The sequence below is a fragment of the Coregonus lavaretus genome (assembly GCF_964263955.1).
Source record: "Coregonus lavaretus genome assembly, chromosome: 4".
Lineage (NCBI taxonomy): Eukaryota > Metazoa > Chordata > Actinopteri > Salmoniformes > Salmonidae > Coregonus > Coregonus lavaretus.
Genome location: NC_139991.1, coordinates 56,387,310 through 56,410,218, shown reverse-complemented (window position 1 = coordinate 56,410,218; position 22,909 = coordinate 56,387,310). Strand labels below are relative to the sequence as shown.

The window sequence follows — 22,909 nt, the reverse complement described above, 5'->3', positions numbered from 1 at the left end:
ATATGACATTTGTCAGACGCTCTTATCCAGAGCGACTTACAGGAACAATTAGGGTTAAGTGCCTTGCTCAAGAATACATCGACAGATGTTTTACCTAGTCGGCTCGGGGCTGCTGCCCTATGTACATAGACATAGAACACTGGTCACTTTAATAATGTTTATATACTGTTTTACTCATTCTATTATGTATTATACTGTATTCTAGTCAAGGCAATTCTATTAAACTATTGCTGTATTCTACAGATATACTACATATTGTATCCACATACTGTCCGTAATGTCTATACATCCCATCACATACACTGAACAAAAATATAGGCGCAACATGTAAAGTGTTGGTCCCATGTTTCATGAGCTGAAATAAAAGATCCCAGAAATGTTCCATACGCACAAAACGGTTATTTCTCTCGAATTTTGTTACACAAATTTGTTTAATTCCCTGTTAGTGCGCAATGCTCCCTTGCCAAGATAATCCATCCACCTGACAGATGTGGCATATCAAGAAGATTATTAAGCAGCATGATCATTACACAGGTGTGCTGGGGACAATAAATGCCACTCTAAAATGTGCAGTTTTGTCACACAACACAATGCCACAGATGTCTCAAGTTTTGAGGGAGTAAGCAATTGGCATGCTGACTGCAGGAATGTCCACCAGAGCTGTTGCCAGATAATTGAATGTTAATTTCTCTACCATAAGCCGCTTCCAACGTCGTTTTAGAGAATTTCGCAGTACGTCCAACCGGCCTCACAATCACAGACCAAGTGTATGGTGTCGTGTGGGTGAGTAGTTTGCTGATGTTAACGTTGTGAACAGAGTGCCCCATGGTAGTAGTGGGGTTATGGTATGGGCAGGCAGACAGGCATAAACTACGGACAACGAACACAATTGCATTTGATCAATGGCAATTTCAATGCACAGAGATACCGTGACGAGATCCTGAGGCCCATTGTCGTACCATTCATCAACTGCCATCACCTCATGTTTCAGCATGATAAAGCACGGCCCCATGTCGCAAGGATCTATACACAATTCCTGGAGGCTGAAAATGTCCCAGTCCTTCCATGGCCTGGATACTTACCAGACATGTCACCCATTGAGCATGTTTGGAATGCCCTGGATCGACGTGTACAACAGCATGTTCCAGTTCCCGCCAATATCTAAATTCCATTATTTGTTATTTTAGATTTGTGTGTATTGTTGTGTATTGTTAGATATCACTGCACTGTTGGAGCTTGGAACATTTCGCTACACCCACAATAACATCTGCTAAATAGGGGAATGTAAGTACCCTGCGTAAAACTATTTTAGTGATTAAGGGGGAACACATGGATTATAGCTTGAACCAGTTACACTATCAAACTACCTGCTGTGACGTGAAGGTTCAGACCTCTTTGTAGAGGCTGTAGTTTTGGCTGCATACAAGGAGGCGACAAGTTTGACCAAGTTTCAAAACACCAAGTAGTAGTAGTTGTAGTACTAATCCATCTGAATTAAAGTGAGGGAAAGGTAAAGAAAACAGGGGAGGAAAAAGTAGAAAAAAGGGGACTTACCGAGAAAAAAAAAGAAAAAAAAAGAAATGGGTGGAGATGTGGAGGGAGGCGTTCAGAATCCAGGAGAGACATGTTTTCATTTTTTTTCTCAACGAGGGAGGGATCCCTCTCTGAGTGCTTATAGAGTTGACACACGGCCCTCCTTGACACACATTCCTAGTCAGCCCCGCTCCTCCACAACCAACCCTGTTGTCACTGGACGACCCACAGCTGCATCATGGGAAAACAGAAGGCACTTATGGACAAGCTCGCAAGGACCTTTCAGATCCGTCACATGCTGCTACGCCAGGCTCTGGCAGAGTGCCTGGGAACCCTCATACTGGTGGTGAGTGGGGACTGTTCTTCATTACTACAATAGTATTACCTATGTATGTAAAACCCTGTTAAAGTGAGTGGGTGAATGTGAATTGGAAACACAGTACCTTACTATCATTATCTATCCAACAAGTAGGAGTTGATTGATAGCTTGTGGGTATGAAAATAATGTCTTCAAAAATATGGATGAAGCATGTAATTAAGCAAAGCGATTGTTAATTAAGTATCTAATATCCTCTAACGACTTAATTGCTTGTTTTCTAATTTTTGTGAAATTTCATCTTAATGTAAATGTGCTGTTTAAAGCAATGCTTTGAGCTTGTGAATGTAAAAGGATAGCTCTTCCCACATTGTTCGCAGTGGCAATACAAGCAGAACTGACACTGTGAATTATATTATCAGCTTATCAATATTATTTTATTATCACATTTTAATTAACCTCTCAAGTCTTCTACATGAAAAACATACACTGAAAATAAACATCCTTTACTTTAAATTGATACATTTAAAGAACTTTAAATTGATACATTTAAAGAACTTTAAATTGTTTTCCGTATAGCAAGGTAATTTATTCTGAGGGAAAGAGAGATTATCACATAATTATTCATGCTTCCTTTTAGATATTACATTCCATATTTACAATAATTAACTTAATCTTTCTGTAAAATATACAAATTCATTAAACTGTTAAACGATCTATAATTCATTAATGACCATATTCTCCTGAATACCTGCTTTAGGAAAAACTCAAAACCTAGCCTTGCCCTCTAAGGTGAAAAAGTATTGTCATGGAACCAACTCGTCCACGTAGGTAAGGCCCTGGCATCCCCGTTGGTATTCCGCTAAATCCAAATAAAACAGCTACCTGGGGTCAGCTGTTTCCAATGTTAACCCTCACACAGAACAATAACAGTAGCTGGAGAGAAGATACAAACTGAGAGGGGGTGGTTTTGCCATCTGGTATTTTCCTAGCCTGCAGCGTGAGAGGTCTAACTGATGTCTGATCCACTGTTTGGCCACACTACTGAGTGAAGCCTTATGCCTCCCTGGCAAACAGAACTCCACAGGCCCTGACTGCCTGAAGGCAGGTCTTCTCTGCTCTAAAGAAGGCTCCACAAGTAGATTATATAGATAGTATCGTCAATAGGCACCATGACCCACCCACCACAACACACCGTTGATCAAATGCATATAGAAAGATGATATCTTCCCAAGGAAACTCGGCATACATTCAGAAAGTATTCAGATCCCTTGACTTTTTCCACATTTTGTTACGTTACAATCTTGTTCTAAAATTGATTAAATTAATTTGTTTCCTCATCAATCTACACACAATACCCCATAATGCCAAAGCGAAAACAGGTTTTAGAAAGTTATTTACATAAGTATTCAGAGCCTTTGCTATGAGACTCGAAATTGAGCTCAGATGCATCCTATTTCCATTGATCATCCTTGAGATGTTTCTACAACTTGATTGGAGTCCACCTGTGGTAAATTCAATTGATTGGACATGATTTGGAAAGGCACACAGATGTCTATATAAGGTCCCACAGTTGACAGTGCATGTCAGAGCAAAAACAAAGCCATGAAGTTCAAGGAATTGTCCATAGAGCTCCGAGACAGGATTGTGTCGAGACACAGATCTGGGGAAGGGTACCAAAACATTTCTGCAGCATTGAAGGTCCCCAAGAGCACAATGGCCTCCATCATTCTTAAATGGAAGAAGTTTGGAACCACCAAGACTCTTACTAGAGCTGGCCGCCCGGCCAAACTGAGCAATCGGGGGAGAAGGGCCTTGGTCAGGAAGGTGACCAAGAACCCGATGGTCACTCTGACAGAGCTCCAGAGTTCCTCTGTGGAGATGGGAAAACCTTCCAGAAGGACAAGCATCTCTGCAGCATTCCACCAATCAGGCCTTTATGGTAGAGTGGCCAGATGGAGGCCACTCCTCAGTAAAAGGCACATGACAGTCCGCTTGGAGTTTGCCAAAAGGCACCCAAAGGACTCTCAGACCATGAGAAACAAGATTCTCTGGTCTGATGAAACCAAGATTCAACTCTTTGGCCTGAATGCCAAGCGTAACGTCTGGAGGAAACCTGGCACCATCCCTACGGTGAAGCATGGTGGTGGCAGCATCATGCTGTGGGGATGTTTTTCAGCAGCAGGGACTGGGAGACTAGTCAGGATCGAGGGAAAGATGAACGGCGCAACATACAGAGAGATCCTTGATGAAAACCTGCTCAAGAGCGCTCAGGACCTCAGACTGGGGTGAAGGTTCACCTTCCAACAGGACAACGACCCTAAGCACACAGCCAAGACAACGCAGGAGTGGCTTTGGGACAAGTCTCTGAATGTCCTTGAGTGGCCCAGCCAGACCCCGGACTTCTCTGGAGAGACCTGAAAATAGCTGTGCAGCGACGCTCCCCATCCAACCTGACAGAGCTTGAGAGGATCTGCAGAGAAGAATGGGAGAAACTCCCCACATACAGGTGTGCCAAACTTGTAGCATCATACCCAAGAAGACTTGAGGCTGTAATCACTGCCAAAGGTGCTTCAACAAAGTACTGAGAAAAGGGTCTGAATACTTATGTAAATGTGATATTTCAGTTGTTGTTTTTTATACATTTGCAAAAATGTATAAAAATCTGTTTTTGCTTTGCCATTATGGGGTATTGTGTCTAGATTGATGAGGGGTTAAAAAAAACAATTGAATCCATTTAAGGCTGTAACGTTAAAAAATTTGGAAAACGTCAAGGGATCTGAATACTTTCCGAATGCACTGTATGTTTCTGTATGATCCACCATGCTGCTTTGTTGAAAATATGATCGGCCCGGCCACCACCAGGACCCCTGGACCAGGACCACCCATATCAACACACACATGGCCTCTCGGGTCAATGGAAGCCACACCTCAGTCAAGATCAGTAGGCTAAATGGTCACATGCATGGCACAGCAAGCGGGGTGATACTCAGGTCAAGCTGTTAAAGGCATTGATCGTCTTGGGTGACCTATTTTCTACTGTCTGTCTGTCTGAGTGCCATACAGAGTCCAAGAAACATATTTGAGATGGTACTAGACCACCGCTCGACCACAGGCATTTTTTGGATCCTGAGTGCACATAGCGCTCAGGCAAAAGTTGATTGAAAAACTATTTTGGCCCGACAAGTTGACTACAGCAGAAACAGACTGGACTGGTACAGGATATGCATGCCAAAGTAAACTTGTTGATGATGTTGATGGTGATGATGACCCTTATTTATAGTGTATACAGGGGATATGTATAATGTTTAAACATGTATTCAACAAAACATAACACAACAACACTGCAATGTTCACATGGGTTTGGTTACCCATGCACAGTGTTTCTCCTCTAACCTGTCTCTCTCCCTTCTCCTTAGATGTTTGGCTGTGGTGCGGTGGCCCAGCTGGTGCTGAGTGGTGGCTCCCATGGAATGTTCCTCACCGTCAACTTTGCCTTTGGCTTCGCTGCCACACTGGGCATCCTGGTCAGCGGACAGATCTCAGGTGAGGGGGGTGCATTATTACTCTTACTTCCTCTGAAATCAAGGTCAGGACAAGAAGGTTTCATTACTCCAGACATTACTGTCTGACAGTAGCGAGTCTATTGGGAGTATCAGTTGCCTGTTGTGACAGACACATTCTACCTAAGGTAAACTGACACTAATCTAAAGTGCAATATTTACCCTTGCAGATGTGTTTTCTTTGAGGTAAGACAGTCAGAGACAAGGAAAGAGAGAGAGAGAGAGAGAGAGAGAGAGAGAGAGAGAGAGAGAGAGAGAGAGAGAGAGAGAGAGAGAGAGAGAGCGAGAGAGAGGGGGGGTGAGAGAGAAAGGGTGAGAGAGCGAGAGAGAGAGCAGTAAGCAAACAGTAGACATCAGAGAAGCTCACAGAGACAAGAAGAATGATGCTGGCTTGCCCCTTGAATTTTAAAGCCATTGGGTCCATGATTGAAAGGAAAGTGTGAAATCGCAAAATGCGTTATTACTTGATTCACTATACAAGGATTCATCTTTCAAAGCAAAGGCACAGAGATTTCCGCAGTTCATTTGTGCCCACATTTTCAATGCCTCTATAATAAGGCTGTTGCCCTCTAATACACATGGCAGCCTTAAAAATAAAATGAATCTCTCCAATTTACTGTGTCACTGAGACATCCCGTCCTAAGAGGCATTCTACCTACTATTACGGCAGATAGTCTCAGGTCCCTTTTTTCCCTCCAAGAAAAGATTTGAAGAGAATCATCTTTGGTCTTGATAGGGTCTGGTTGTTTTCTCTCTCACTCAGAGACTTGATTTTAAGAGAGATGGTCTTGGGTGTTTTCTACACAGAGAAAATGGAATAGAATAGAATGAAATTGAGAAATGGCCATTCACCATTTTCCAAATTGTTCTTTGTCACAGGAGGCCACCTGAACCCAACGGTGACCTTCGCCCTCTGTCTATTGGGGAGAGAACCTTGGAGGAAATTCCCTGTGTTTTTCTTGTTCCAGACTATAGGGGCCTTCCTGGGAGCTGGGATCATATTTGGCATGTATTTTGGTTAGTGGGATTCAGATAATTTATATTATCAGAAATGTCCAAACAGCAGCAGCAACAACAACAACAACAACAACAAGTTTTTCCGGTGGCCATATTCCACCGAAAACATTCTCAAGACTGTCAAAGTTTAGACAGACTGAAAATAACTGTTATTTTCTCCCAAAGGGAGTTTCAAGGTTCTACAGCTACTGTAGATGATACCACACACATTGTGATCTCTTACATGTTGCCATGGTTTCTCCAGATGCATTGTGGGACTATGGCCATGGAACACTGATCGTTGTGGGTGAGAATGCCACTGCTGGGATCTTTGCCACATATCCCTCCAAACATCTCACTCTGGTTAATGGATTCTTTGACCAGGTACATTCACACTATTAGTATACTATAGTATATTAGTATTCCGTATTAGGACAGCCTCAGAATCACAAGTAGTTATATGGAATATTATCCTGTATGGAAACCGTAGTACATGACAACATGCCTGCAACAACCATGTAAAACTGAGCCTGGCTGTGTTACAGATGATAGGCACAGCAGCTCTGATCGTGTGTATCCTGGCCATCGTGGACCCCTACAATAACCCCATCCCCCGGAGCCTGGAGGCCTTCACGGTGGGGTTCGTGGTGCTGGTCATAGGCCTGTCAATGGGCTTCAACTCGGGCTACGCTGTCAACCCTGCCAGGGACCTGGGCCCACGCATCTTTACTGCCCTAGCTGGCTGGGGTGGTGAGGTATTCACGTGAGTCTCTTTTGGATTCTTCTCCCGTTTTAATTTTTCTGTATTTTTTTCAATGTTCTTTCTTTCTTTCTAATAATGCCTTAATGCATGTGTTATGAGACATTCTATCTAACCACACGTCATTAAAGATAATAGCTCTGCTTTCACTATTTAATCTCCATAGACATACAACCTTGTCTCTGTCTTGGTCTCCCACAGGGCTAATGCCTACTGGTTCTTTGTGCCCATCTTTGCCCCCTTCATTGGTGCGGTGGTGGGGGTGATTGTGTACCAGCTGATGGTGGGGTACCATGTGGAGGGAGAAGCACGGGAGAAGAAGCAAGAGGAGGTGAAGGAGGAGCAAGAGGAAAGGCTCAAACTGTCCATCCTAACCACCAAGGACAGTGCATGAGTTCATGAATATTCTTACCTTGACCCATTTTAAACCCTCTTTATGTACATAATATATATGTGTGTGTGTAGTACACTCTTACAAAAAAGTTTATTTGACTGTCCCCATAGGAGAACCCTTTTGGGTTCCTTGTAGAACCCTTTTGGGTTCCATGTAGAACACTCTATGGAAGGGGTTCTTCAAAAGGTGGGAGAACCAAAAAAATGTCTAAGAGTGTATCTTCTTATAGATTTTATATCTTGCCTTGATGACAAACACATTTCTTTGTGGGGATTAATAAAGTGTAACTACTCAATCAATCACTCAATCATTCATCATATACCACCAGGTTCAACCTTGGGAGACAGTAAGGATCGATCAAGACAGTTTGTCAACTGTACACACACACACAAACACTGTATCTGCAGCTTCAGTATGTGTGTCACTTTCAACATCAGCAATTCCTTCAAATCTAGAAAAGAACAAAACAAAAACAGTCTTCCTTTATGCCGCCTTGCTGACAAAACTGCTATAGTGATGCTGTGGCACAGATAAACAGGAAAACAAAAGGCTCAAAGCTGAAGAATTGTCACCTCTCACGCATTTGAAATGTAGTGCTTTGTTGAATTTGTGTCAGGATCCAAGAGATTAGATGGCACCTAGATGTTACTATTTTTACTATGTTTTGCCCTTATAGTTAGGATTCTGGTTGTACTGAATTCTATAAACTCAGAACTATAATCGAAACTATCCTTATATCTACATGTATATTTTACACATACATTTTACACATATTGCTCAGACACTGACACTAACCAAACCATACAGTCTGTAGTACTGCATTAACATTACAGGGGCGCTGCTGCATTACCAGTATGACACTATCATTATAAAATGTGAGTGAGATCTTTCAAAGAGCTATGCTGAACAGATGACTAAAATGACTAAAAAAGATTACTGAAATCCAACCTAAGTTTGGACAGCTTTATGGTACACTGTGCGAAAAAGAACCAACATGATTGACCGCTTCAGGTAAATCTTCAACAGTCTGATTAAAAAGGGTCAACGAGTTTGTGGTAAATGGCCAAGAAACAAACAAAAAATTGGTGACTGACTATTTGTTTACCTCTAAATACAGATCCAAAACCTTGAATTGTTTACCTTTTTACATTTGTTAGTAGTCAATTCTGGGGTATCCTACTTGAACAAAGCAGTAATGGTTATTCTATATCGTAACCACAGCCTATACCATATCACACTGTCATGTCGATTGGTTTTCAATACATTTCGTCAGGCATAAGTCAGCTGTGGCCTGCTAGCATGATTTGCTGATAAAGTGTGAAAAGAGGGTAAAATAGGATATGGTGGATAACACGTAGGCAGGTGTACTGTAGGCCTATATTTCACACTCGTCTTGAGGACAGGGAGGGTCAAGAGGAGTTCCTCTGATCTGTTCTTTATTAAAAAGCTCTACTGCCTAGTGCCTGCTTACTCTACTACCGTTGGCTCACATTAACAGACTGGTTAAAGGAAGACACATGATATCAATATATCACAGCTATTTTCGTAAGAAACCAGGCATTGGCCAACAGTATAACAAATACTGCTCATAATCTGTTACAAGATCTGTTCAAGTTCTGTTCATTCCTTCAATATGAAACAGCAGTGGAAGCTAGCAGATAGAAAATACCAGAAGTATGAAGATATGTGGACATTTTCCAAGCTGAGGATACGGTTGTTCTCGTAAGGTGCTGCATAAGAGATAAAAAACAAAACAACAGACATCATGGAGGCAAAAACCCATAAATCAGAGAATAACCACTAATGCACCGTAGAGTTTACTGAGACGGTTTGTCAACAGTACACACACACACACACACACACACACACACACACATACAAACACACACACACACATACACACACTGTATCTGCAGCTTCAGTATGTGTGTCACTTTCAACATCAGCAATTCCTTCAAATCTAGAAAAGAACAAAACAAAAACAGTCTTCCTTTATGCCGCCTTGCTGACAAAACTGCTATAGTGATGCTTTGGCACAGATAAACAGGAAAACAAAAGGCTCAAAGCTGAAGAATTGTCACCTCTCACGCATTTGAAATGTGGATTCAAGAAACGATAGGACACCTAAATTAGATAAAGCCATCAAAGGAAGTTGAGCACCAGTATACAGTTTAACAATTGTTCCTATGTTTTGCCTTTATAGTTAAGATTCTATACTGAACAAAAACATAAACGCAACATGTAAAGTGTTGGTCCCATGTTTCTTGAGCTGAAATAAAAGATCCCAGAATTTTTCCATAAGCACAAAAAGCTTATTTAACTCATATTTTGTGCACAAATGTGTTTACATCCCTGTTAGTGAGCATTTCTCCTGTGACAAGATAATCCATACACCTGACAGGTGTGGCATATCAAGAAGCTGATTAAACAGCATGATCATTACACAGGTGCACCTTGTGCTGGAAATAATAAAAGGCCACCATAAAACGTGCAGTTTTGTCACACAACACAATGCCACAGATGTCACAAGTCTTGAGGGAGAGTGCAATTGGCATGCTGACTGCAGGAATGTCCAACAAAGCGGTTGCCAGAGAATTGAATGATAATTTCTCTACGATAAGCCGCCTCCAACGTCGTTTTAGTACGTCCAACCGGCCTCACAACCGCGGACCATGTGTAACCACGCCAGCCCAGGACCTCCACATCCGGATTCTTCACCTGCGGGATCGTCTGAGACTAGCCAACCAAACAGCTGATGAAATTGTGGGTTTGTACAACCAAATAATTTCTGCACAAACTGTCAGAAACGATCTCAGGGAAGCTCATATGCGTGCTCGTCGTCCTCACCAGGGTCTTGACCTGACTGCAGTTCGGCATCGTAACCGACTTCAATGGGCAAATGCTCACCTTCGATGGCCACTGGCACGCTGGAAAGTGTGCTCTTCACGGATCAATCCCAGTTTCAACTGTTTATTTCACCTTTATTTAACCAGGTAAGCCAGTTGAGAACAAGTTCTCATTTACAACTGCGACCTGGCCAAGATAAAGCAAAGCAGTGCGATAAAAACAACAACACAGAGTTACATATGGGGTAAAACCTAACAAAGTCAAAAATACAACAGAAATAAATATATATACAGTGTGTGCAAATGTAGCAAGTTATGGAGGTAAGGCAATAAATAGGCTATAGTGCAAAATAATTACAATTAGTATTAACACTGGAATGATAGATGTGCAAGAGATGATGTGCAAATAGAGATACTGGGGTACAAATGAGCAAAATAAATAACAATATAGGGATGAGGTAGTTGGGCGGGCTAATTTCAGATGGGCTGTGTACAGGTGCAGTGATCGGTAAGGTGCTCTGACAACTGATGCTTAAAGTTAGTGAGGGAGATAAGTGTCTCCAGCTTCAGAGATTTTTGCAATTTGTTCCAGTCATTGGCAGCAGAGAACTGGAAGGAATGGCGGCCAAAGGAGGTGTTGGCTTTGGGGATGACCAGTGAGATATACCTGCTGGAGCGCATACTACGGGTGGGTGTTGCTATGGTGACCAATGAGCTAAGATAAGGCGGGGATTTGCCTAGCAGTGATTTATAGATGGCCTGGAGCCAGTGGGTTTGGCGACGAATATGTAGTGAGGACCAGCCAACAAGAGCATACAGGTCACAGTGGTGGGTAGTATATGGGGCTTTGGAGACAAAACGGATGGCACTGTGATAGACTACATCCAATTTGCTGAGTAGAGTGTTGGAGGCTATTTTGTAAATGACATCGCCGAAGTCAAGGATCGGTAGGATAGTCAGTTTTAGGAGGGCATGTTTGGCAGCATGAGTGAAGGAGGCTTTGTTGCGAAATAGGAAACCGATTCTAGATTTAACTTTGGATTGGAGATTCTTAATGTGAGTCTGGAAGGAGAGTTTACAGTCTAACCAGACACCTAGGTATTTGTAGTTGTCCACATACTCTAGGTCAGACCCGTCGAGAGTAGTGATTCTAGTCGGGTGGGCGGGTGCAAGCAGCGTTCGGTTGAAGAGCATGCATTTAGTTTTACTAGTGTTTAAGAGCAGTTGGAGGCTACTGAAGGAGTGTTGTATGGCATTGAAGCTCGTTTGGAGGTTTGTTAACACAGTGTCCAATGAAGGGCCAGATGTATACAAAATGGTGTCGTCTGCGTAGAGGTGGATCTGAGAGTCACCAGCAGCAAGAGCGACGTCATTGATATACACAGAGAAAAGAGTCGGCTCAAGAATTGAACCCTGTGGCACCCCCATAGAGACTGCCATAGGTCCAGACAACAGGCCCTCCGATTTGACACATTGAACTCTATCAGAGAAGTAGTTGGTGAACCAGGCGAGGCAGTCATTTGAGAAACCAAGGCTATTTAGTCTGCCAATAAGAATGCGGTGGTTGACAGAGTCGAAAGCCTTGGCCAGGTCAATGAAAACGGCTGCACAGTACTGTCTATTATCGATCGCGGTTATAATATCGTTTAGGACCTTGAGCGTGGCTGAAGTGCACCCATGACCAGCTCGGAAACCGGATTGCATAGCGGAGAAGGTACGGTGGGATTCGAAATGGTCGGTGATCTGTTTGTTAACTTGGCTTTCAAAAACTTTCGAAAGGCAGGGCAGGATGGATATGGGTCTGTAACAGTTTGGATCTAGAGTGTCACCCCCTTTGAAGAGGGGGATGACCGCGGCAGCTTTCCAATCTCTGGGGATCTCAGACGTTACGAAAGAGAGGTTGAACAGGCTAGTAATAGGGGTTGCGACAATTTCGGCGGCTAGTTTTAGAAAGAAAGGGTCCAGATTGTCTAGCCCAGATGATTTGTAGGGGTCCAGATTTTGCAGCTCTTTCAGAACATCAGCTGTCTGGATTTGTGTGAAGGAGAAGCGGGGGGGGGGCATGGGCAAGTTGCAGCGGAGGGTGCAGAGCTGGTGGCCGGGGTAGTGGTAGCCAGGTGGAAAGCATGGCCAGCCGTAGCAAAATGCTTGTTGAAATTCTCGATTATTGTAGATTTATCGGTGGTGATAGTGTTTCCTAGCCTCAGTGCAGTGGGCAGCTGGGAGGAAGTGCTCTTATTTTCCATGGACTTTACAGTGTCCCAAAACTTTTTGGAGTTAGTGCTACAGGATGCAAATTTCTGTTTGAAAAAGTTAGCCTTTGCTTTCCTAACTGCTTGTGTATATTGGTTCCTAACTTCCCTGAAAAGTTGCATATCGCGGGGGCTATTTGATGCTAATGCAGTACGCCACAGGATGTTTTTGTGCTGGTCAAGGGCAGTCAAGTCTGAGGAGAACCAGGGGCTATATCTGTTCTTAGTTCTGTATTTTTTGAATGGGGCATGTTTATTTAAGATTGAGAGGAAATTACTTTTAAAGAACAACCAGGCATCCTCTACTGACGGAATGAGATCTATATCCATCCAGGATACCTGGGCCAGGTCAATTAGGAAGGCCTGCTCGCTGAAGTGTTTTTGGGAGCGTTTGACAGTGATGAGGGGTGGTCGTTTGACCGCGGACCCGTTACGGACGCAGGCAATAAGGCAGTGATCGCTGAGATCCTGGTTGAAGACAGCGGAGGTGTATTTAGAGGGTAAGTTAGTCAGGATGATATCTATGAGGGTACCCATGTTTACGGATTTAGGGTTGTACCTGGTAGGTTCGTTGATAATTTGTGTGAGATTGAGGGCATCTAGTTTAGATTGTAGGATGGCCGGGGTGTTAAGCATATCCCAATTTAGGTCACCAAGCAGTACAAACTCTGAGGATAGATGGGGGGCAATCAATTCACATATGGTGTCCAGGGCACAGCTGGGGGCTGAGGGGGGTCTGTAGCAAGCGGCAACAGTGAGAGATTTATTTCTGGAAAGATGGATTTTTAGAAGTAGAATCTCAAACTGTTTGGGCACAGACCTGGATAGTATGATAGAGCTCTGCAGGCTATCTCTACAGTAGATTGCAACTCCACCCCCTTTGGCAGTTCTATCTAGACGGAAAATGTTATAGTTGGGGATGGAAATTTCAGAATTTTTGGTGGCCTTCCTAAGCCAGGATTCAGACACTGCTAGAACATCAGGGTTGGCGGAGTGTGCTAACGCAGTGAATAACTCAAACTTAGGAAGGAGGCTTCTGATATTTACGTGCAGAAAACCAAGGCTTTTACGGTTACAGAAGTCAACAAATGATAGCTCCTGGGGAGTAGGAGTGATACTGGGGGCTGCAGGGCCTGGGTTAGCCTCTACATCACCAGAGGAACAGAGGAGGACTAGAATAAGGATACGACTAAAGGCTTTAAGAACTGGTCTTCTAGTGCGTTGGGTACATGGAATAAAGGGGGCAGTTCTCCGGGCGTTGTAGAAAAGATTCAGGGCATTATGTACAGAAAAGGTTATGGAAGGATATGAGTACAGTTGAGGTAAACCTAAGCGATGGCAGACAGCATGTATGGCATCGTGTGGGCAAGCAGTTTGCTGATGTCAACATTGTGAACAGAGTGCCCCATGGTGGTGGTGGTGTTATGGTATGGGCAGGAATAAGCTACGGACAATGAACACAATTGCATTTTATCGATGGCAATTTGAATGCACAGAGATATCGTGATGAGATCCTGAGGCCCATTGTCGTGTCATTCATCAACTGCCATCACCTCATGTTTGAGCATGACAATGCACGGCCCCATGTCGCAAGGATCTATACACAATTCCTGGGAGCTGAAAATGTCCCAGTTCTTCCATGGTCTGCATACTCACCAGACATTTCACCCATTGTGCATGTATGGAATGCTCTGGATTGACGTGTACGACAGCGTGTTCCAGTTCCCGCCAATATCCAACAACTTCGCACAGCCATTGAAGAGGAGTGGGTCAACATTCCACAGGCCACAATCAACAGCCTGATCAACTCTATGCAAAGGACATGTGTTGCGCTGCATGAGGCAAATGGTGGTCACACCAGATACTGACTGCTTTTCTGATCCACACCCCTATCTTTTTTTAACGTATCTGTGACCAGCAGATGCATATCTGTATTCCCAGTCATGTGAAATCCATAGATTAGGTCCTAATGAACTGTAACTCAGTAAAATCTATGAAATTGTTGCATGTTGCCTTTCTTATTTTTGTTCAGTGTAGTTCTACTGAATTCTATGAACACAGAACTATAATCTAAACTATCCTTATATCTACATGTATATTTTACACATTCATTTTACACATACAGTGCCTTCGGAAAGTATTCAGATCCCTTTACTTTTTCCACATTTTGTTACGTTACAGCCTTATTCTAAAATTGATAAAATTCAAATGTTTCCTTATCAATCTACACACAATACCCTATTATGACAAAACGAAAACAGGTTTTTAGAAATGTTAACTAACAAAAAAATAAAATAAAACGTATTTACATAAGTATTCAGACCTTTTGCTATGAGACTCGAAATTGAGCTCAGGTGCATCCTGTTTCCATTGATCATCCTTGAGATGTTTCTACAACTTGATTGGAGTCCACCTGTGGTAAATTCAATTGATTGGACATGATTTGGAAAGGCACACACCTGTCTATATAAGGTCCCACAGTTGACAGTGCATGTCAGAGCAAAAACAAAGCCATGAGATCAAAGGAATTTTCCGTAGAGCTCAGAGACAGGATTGTGTCAAGGCACAGATCTGTGGAAGGGTACCAAAAAATGTCTGCAGCATTGAAGATCCCCAAGTACACAGTGGCCTCCATCATTCTTAAATGGAAGATGTTTGGAACCACCAAGACTCTTCCTAGAGCTGGCCGCCCAGCCAAACTGAGCAATCGGGGGGAAAAGGGCCTTGGTCAGGGAGGTGACCAAGAACCCAATGGTCACTCTGACAGAGCTCCAGAGTTCCTCTGTGGAGATGGGAGAACCTTCCAGAAGGACAAGCATATATGCAGCTCTCCACCAATCAGTCCTTTATGGTAGAGTGGCCAGATGGAAGCCACTCCTCAGTAAAAGGCACGACAGCCAGCTTGGAGTTTGCCAAAAGGCACCTAAAGACTCTCAGACCATGAAAAACAAGATTCTCTGGTCTGATGAAACCAAGATTGAACTCTTTGGCCTGAATGCCAAGCGTCACGTCTGGAGGAAACCTGGCACCATCCCTATGGTGGAGCATGGTGGTGGCAGCATGCTGTTGGGATGTTTTTCAGCGGCAGGGACTGGGAGACTAGTCAGGATCGAGGAAAAGATGAATGGAGCAAAGTACAGAGAGATCCTTGATGAAAATCTGATCAAGAGCGCTCAGGACCTCAGACTGGGGCGAACGTATACCTTCCAACAGGACAACGACCCTAAGCTCACAGCCAAGACAACGTAGGAGTGGCTTCGGGACAAGTCTCTGAATGTCCTTGTGTGGCCCAGCCAGAGCCCGGACTTGAACCCAATGGAACATCTCTGGAGAGACCTGAAAATAGCTGTGCAGCGACGCTCACCATCCAACCTGACAGAGCTTGAGAGGATCTGCAGAGAAGAATGAGAGAAACTCCCCACATACAGGTGTGCCAAGCTTGTAGCGTCATGCCCAAGAAGACTCGAGGCTGTAATCGCTGCCAAAGGTGCTTCAACAAAGTACTGAGTAAAGGGTCTGAATACTTATGTAAATGTATTATTTCCATTGTTCTTTTTATATACATTTCTAAAAACCTAGTTTTTGCTTTGTCATTATGGGGTATTGTGTGTAGATTGATGAGGGAAAAAAACAATTTCATATATTTTTGAATAACGCAGGAACGTAACAAAATGTGGAAAAAGACAAGTGGTCTGAATACTTTCCGAAGGCACTTTATAGCAGACACTGACACTAACCAAACCATACAGTCTGTAGGACTGCATTAACATTACAGGGGCGCTGCAGCATTGCGAGTATGACACTATCATTATAAAATGTGACTGAGATCTTTCAAAGAGCTATGCTGAACAGATGACTAAAATTTTCACAATCACTTTCATGTTCTTTCCCTCAGCTCTGCAGACTTACAGGTGGTGTGCTAGGTTTTTCCACATGTTAACTTCTACCAGATGTGTACCATATGTGCCTGTGTTTCTGGGACCTGAGCCAAATCTAACTTTGGACCACTTTACGGTACACTGTGAGAAAAAGAACCAACATGGTTGACTGCTTCAGGTAAACCTTCAATTGCCTGATTACAAAAGTCAACGTGTTTGTGGTAAATGTCCAACAAACAAACAAAAAATAGGTGACTGACTATTTGTTTACCTCTAAATACAGATCCAAAACCATGACGTGTTTGCCTCTACATTTGTTACCAAATTATGAGGTATCCTACTCGAACAAAGCAGTAATGGTTCTATATCGTAACCACAGCCTATACCATATCACACTGTCATGTCGATTGGTTTTCAATACATTTCGTCAGGCATAAGTCAGCTGTGGCCTGCTAGCATGATTTGCTGATAAAGTGTGAAAAGAGGGTAAAAGAGGATATGGTGGATAACACGTAGGCAGGTGTACTGTAGGCCTACATTTCGCGGTCGTCTTGAGGACAGGGAGGGTCAAGAGGAGTTCCTCTGATCTGTTCTTTATTAAAAAGCTCTACCGCCTAGTGCCTGCTTACTCTACTACTGTTGGCTCACATTAACAGACTGGTTAAGAGAAGACACATGAGATCAATATATCACAGCTATTCTCGTAAGAAACCAAGCATTGGCCAACAAACACTGCTCTTAATCTGTTCAAGTTCTGTTCATTCCTTCAATATGAAACAGCAGTGGAAGCTGGCAGATAGAAAATACCAGAAGTATGAAGATATGCGGTCATTTTCCAAGCTGAGGATAAGATGTTCTCGTAAGGTGTTGCGTAAGAGAGAGAAAACAGAAAACAACAGACATAATAAGCGCAAAATCCCATAAATCAGAAAATGGACACTAATGGACCACAGAGTTAACTGAAACTCGCGTCAACTACTGTATTTCATGTCAAATAGGGGGTGCTTACAGTGGGGGAAAAAAGTATTTAGTCAGCCACCAATTGTGCAAGTTCTCCCACTTAAAAAGATGAGAGAGGCCTGTAATTTTCATCATAGGTACACGTCAACTATGACAGACAAAATGAGAAAAAGAAATCCAGAAAATCACATGAATGTATTTGCAAATTATGGTGGAAAATAAGTTTCTCAATACTTTGTTATATACCCTTTGTTGGCAATGACACAGGTCAAACGTTTTCTGTAAGTCTTCACAAGGTTTTCACACACTGTTGCTGGTATTTTGGCCCATTCCTCCATGCAGATCTCCTCTAGAGCAGTGATGTTTTGGGGCTGTCGCTGGGCAACACAGACTTTCAACTCCCTCCAAAGATTTTCTATGGGGTTGAGATCTGGAGACTGGCTAGGCCACTCCAGGACCTTGAAATGCTTCTTACGAAGCCACTCCTTCGTTGCCCGGGCGGTGTGTTTGGGATCATTGTCATGCTGAAAGACCCAGCCATGTTTCATCTTCAATGCCCTTGCTGATAGAAGGAGGTTTTCACTCAAAATCTCACGATACATGGCCCCATTCATTCTTTCCTTTACACGGATCAGTCGTCCTGGTCCCTTTGCAGAAAAACAGCCCCAAAGCATGATGTTTCCACCCCCGTGCTTCATAGTAGGTATGGTGTTCTTTGGATGCAACTCAGCATTCTTTGTCCTCCAAACACGACGAGTTGAGTTTTTACCAAAAAGTTATATTTTGGTTTCATCCGACCATATGACATTCTCCCAATCCTCTTCTGGATCATCCAAATGCACTCTAGTAAACTTCAGACGGGCCTGGACATGTACTGGCTTAAGCAGGGGGACACGTCTGGCACTGCAGGATTTGAGTCCCTGGTGGCGTAGTGTGTTACTGATGGTAGGCTTTGTTACTTTGGTCCCAGCTCTCTGCAGGTCATTCACTAGGTCCCCCCGTGTGGTTCTGGGATTTTTGCTCACCGTTCTTGTGATCATTTTGACCCCACGGGGTGAGGTCTTCCATTTCCTAATAATTGCTCCCACAGTTGATTTCTTCAAACCAAGCTGCTTACCTTTTGCAGATTCAGTCTTCCCAGCCTGGTGCAGGTCTACAATTTTGTTTCTGGTGTCCTTTGACAGCTCTTTGGTCTTGGCCATAGTGGAGTTTGGAGTTTGACTGTTTGAGGTTGTGGACAGGTGTCGTTTATACTGATAACAAGCTCAAACAGGTGCCATTAATACAGGTAACGAGTGGAGGACAGAGGAGCCTCTTAAAGAAGAAGTTACAGGTCTGTGATAGCCAGAAATCTTGCTTGTTTGTAGGTGACCAAATACTTATTTTCCACCATAATTTGCAAATAAATTCATGAAAAACCTACAATGTGATTTTCTGGATTTTCTTTTCTCAATTTGTCTGTCATAGTTGATGTGTACCTATGATGAAAATTACAGGCCTCTCTCATCTTTTTAAGTGGGAGAACTTGCATAATTGGTGGCTGACTAAATCCTTTTTTCCCCACTGTATATTTGTCTTGTTTCATACGTGTACAAGTGTGGAAATGGAAATATGTTTTTTGCATACCCCACTCGCCAAGACACCCTCAGAGAGTGGGGTCACAGCCAGGGATCAGCCATTATTGACAGCGACCCTGCGGCAAATAGTGTTAAGTGCCTTGCTCAAGGGCAGATAGACAGATTTTTCACGTAGTCGGCTCTGGGATTTGAACTAGCAACCTTATGGACACTGAAATGTGGTCACTGGATTTCCTCCAAGTTTGTTTGCTGATCTTGAATGATTATTATGCGGTAAGGGCTTACTTTTCAGAGCAATCTACGTGCCTCTACACACCACATACTGCAACTCTTTGTTGAGTGTCCTCACAGTAACTTGAGTTCAGGAAACCACTGACGGTGAAAACTATCCCAGACTATTATCCACCACAAAATGATTTTTTTTTTATCGTAAAATCCTTCCACTCTCTACATTTTCAGAGGGAGACTAAATGTCATCAGTGAAATTCTCTCAGGTCTAGGGAGGCAATATCAATGAGTGATATGGCCAAACCCAGTCAAACTCACTCTGCTGCTTAAACTTCAGAGGTGTGTGTGTGACATTTGGAATTCCTGTATGGCGTGACCTTTGAGGCAGGAGAACAGGAGGAATCACCAAATACATCTGGTGTCAATCATTCTCCATGCAACTAAAATGATCTGATTTATCTAGAGTGAGCTCCAAAGGTATTGGGACAGTGACAAATGCTTTGTTGTTTTGGCTCTGTACTCCAGCACTTTGGATTTGAAATTATACAATGACTATGAGGTTAAAGTGCAGACTGTCAGCTTTTAATTTGAGGGTATATTCATCCATATCGAGTGAACCATTAAGAAATTACAGAACTTTCTGTACATAGTCCACCAATTTTTATGATGAGTGAGAAAGTTACAGATGCACAAATATCATACCCCCAAGACATGCTTACAATTACAGGGACATCATTACAATAACAGAGGAGGTTAGCATTTTTTGGGGGGGGGTATGATATTTGTGCTTCTGTAACTTTTTCACTCATAATGATTCACAATAAATTCAGGATTATCCGTAATCATGGTAGCATCCACATGAATGTAAAGTGTTTAGAAATATATTATATTCTTATTAACAATAAAAGTGACTTCAAAATGACACAATACATTATTTACCATTAATTTCCAATGGGCACAAAATAATCTGAAACAACCAAACAGCAAATGCATCCAATAAATGTGTAGAGTCACAAGCTTGATGTAGTCATTGTGTGCTATGAATATGGGACCAAAAACTTTAATACACATATAAGTGAATTTGTCCCAATACTTTTGGTCCCCTAAAATGGGGGGACTATGTACAAAAAGTGCTGTAATTTCTAAACGGTTCACCTGATATGGATCAAAATACCCTCAAATTAAAGCTGACATTCTGCACTTTAACCTCATAGTTATTGTCATTTTCGCCTAAAATGACATACCCAAATCTAACTGCCTGTAGCTCAGGATCTGAGCTACATTTGAAAGGAAACACTTTGAAGTGAAAACATGCGTTTTTTATTATGATTTCTTTATCATCTTTGAAATGCAAGAGAAAGGCCACAATATAATATTGCAGTTTAGGCGCAATTTAGATTTTGGCCACTAGACGTCAGCAGTGTGTGTGCAAAGTTTCAGATTGATCCAGTGAAGCATTGCAATACTGGACTATTTTGTATCAAGTCTGCCCAGAGCCAAAACAACAAGAAATGTGTCACTGTCCCAATACTTTTGGAGCTCACAGTATTGTCAGACAGGTTATTAAAGATAAAGGTTCACCACATCACACTCCTCTGTAATGATGGCTCACAGTAAAAGTGAGAGTGTATAAAAGTGGTTCTATGGAAAGATAGAAAAAACATATAACCATGAGTAAAGGCATACATACAATATATAGGCCCAGTAGACTGTGGAGTGCTTATGAAGCCTATATGAAGCCTTCATAAGATGCACTTAAAATAATGTGGGGCCCACAATCTCTATAATGCTTATACGAAGATATAATGTAAGGGGCAAAACCAAATACACAGGCTATAGAATTACACTTACAGGATAAAGACCCAAATACTGGTAAGTATAATAACTGAAAACATGACTGGAATGTAGTAACTGTGCCACAAGGAAGGCACAGGCAAAATCAGGCTACATGCTACATAAGCCTAAATAAAATACACGGTAGCATGAGGCTACATAAAGGTTGTAAATGTCCATAAACATGCCTATTAACGATACTATGTTTATAAGCAAACAGTATTAACAGAATAATATATATCCTAAACGAGGCATGTGGCACACTGCATAAATGAGCTAGCATGACTGGCTAACATCTTGGCTAGCAAGCTAAAAATAGCATGAGGCACATGGAAAAGGAAAGTCACTTATAAACATGGTAAATAATAACTCGACTGCCTTAGCAACACCCAACCAAAGCAATGACATGTTGGACAGTACTTACAATTAGATGCACACACTAAACACTGGTCAAATACAATAAACATAGGAGCTGGGTTTAGTGAGGTGCTCAGGGAATGGTGTATGGAGCCAGCTTCCTGCAAAAGGTTGAACATACGTATCGTTAAGCTCGTTAGAAAATCCATATGTATATTGTTAGGATCGTAAGAAAAGCCATGCGTGAAACATTAAAATAAACATACGTTATGACTATGTTATGACTATGAGTGAACATTTACACGTTAAATTCTTACTTTACGTCTCCCTTTACTCGGTTACAGATCTTTTTTATGCGTACAAACTTTTGTCAGTAGTGTGGCATCTGCAAAGGACATGAACCAAATGTAGGTAGTTGAAGTTTGCTAGTCAATCAATCAACTCTAGCCCAGACGTTAGAGTTGCTTTGCAGCTTCTGGTTTCATTTCCAAAATAAAAGTCTAGAGTTGTTTTTGAACTTCATTCAATAACGACATTATACCAGTAGATGACGTAGTATAGGCTTGGGCCTTCATTAAATGACTTCTGTGAGAATGATAAAGACACAGAAGAGCCTTGTCTAGAATAACCGCCTGAGTTGCAAAATAGAAAGTAAATATGATTTAGGCTAGGCCTATTCCTACATCTAAATATGCCATGCTGTTGTGTGTTATTTAATGGCCATGTGGGGCTATTGTGGGGATCATGTAACCTAACGAATCACACTTTTTCCAGTATTTGGGAACACGGACTGTAGGTCTTATATTAGTCATTTTGACTGTTGTATTAGTGAATTCCACTCTGCATGTAGGCTTGTTATAGCCATTTGCATTGCACAACCCCATCACGCAGAGGCTACAGTGCCTTGCAAAAGTATTCATGCCTTTGGCGTTTTTCCTGTTTTGTTGCATTATAACCTGTAATTTAAATGGATTTTTTATTTGGATTTCATGTAATGGACATACACAAAATAGTCCAAATTGGTGAAGTGAAATTAAAAAAATAACTTGTTTCATAAAATTCTAAAAAATAAATAACGGAAAAGTGGTGCGTGCATATGTATTCACCCCCTTTGCTATGAAGCCCCTAAATAAGATCTGGTGCAACCAATTACCTTCAGAAGTCACATAATTAGTTAAATAAAGTCCACCTGTGTGCAATCTAAGTGTCACATGATCTCAGTATATATATACACCTGTTCTGAAAGGTCCCAGAGTCTGCAACACCACTAAGCAAGAGGCACCACCAAGCAAGCGGCACCATGAAGACCAAGGAGCTCTCCAAACAGGTCAGGGACAAAGTTGTTGAGAAGTACAGATCAGGATTGGTTTATAAAAACATATCAGAAACTTTGAACATCCCACGGAGCACCATTAA

The 22,909-nt window shown here is 42.3% G+C and overlaps 1 protein-coding gene across 1 annotated transcript; it reads left to right on the top strand.

Moving 5' to 3' along the window:
* Nucleotides 1-1,771: 1,771 nt before the first annotated feature.
* On the top strand, nucleotides 1,772-7,855 carry LOC311127973 (aquaporin-3-like; the record flags this gene model as incomplete). Its single annotated transcript, XM_084159892.1, has 6 exons — nucleotides 1,772-1,879; nucleotides 5,269-5,395; nucleotides 6,292-6,429; nucleotides 6,674-6,792; nucleotides 6,954-7,171; nucleotides 7,370-7,855. 6 exons carry the CDS (start codon nucleotides 1,772-1,774, stop codon nucleotides 7,560-7,562), a joined length of 903 nt encoding a protein of 300 aa, XP_084016018.1. The 3' UTR covers nucleotides 7,563-7,855.
* Nucleotides 7,856-22,909: the final 15,054 nt, after the last annotated feature.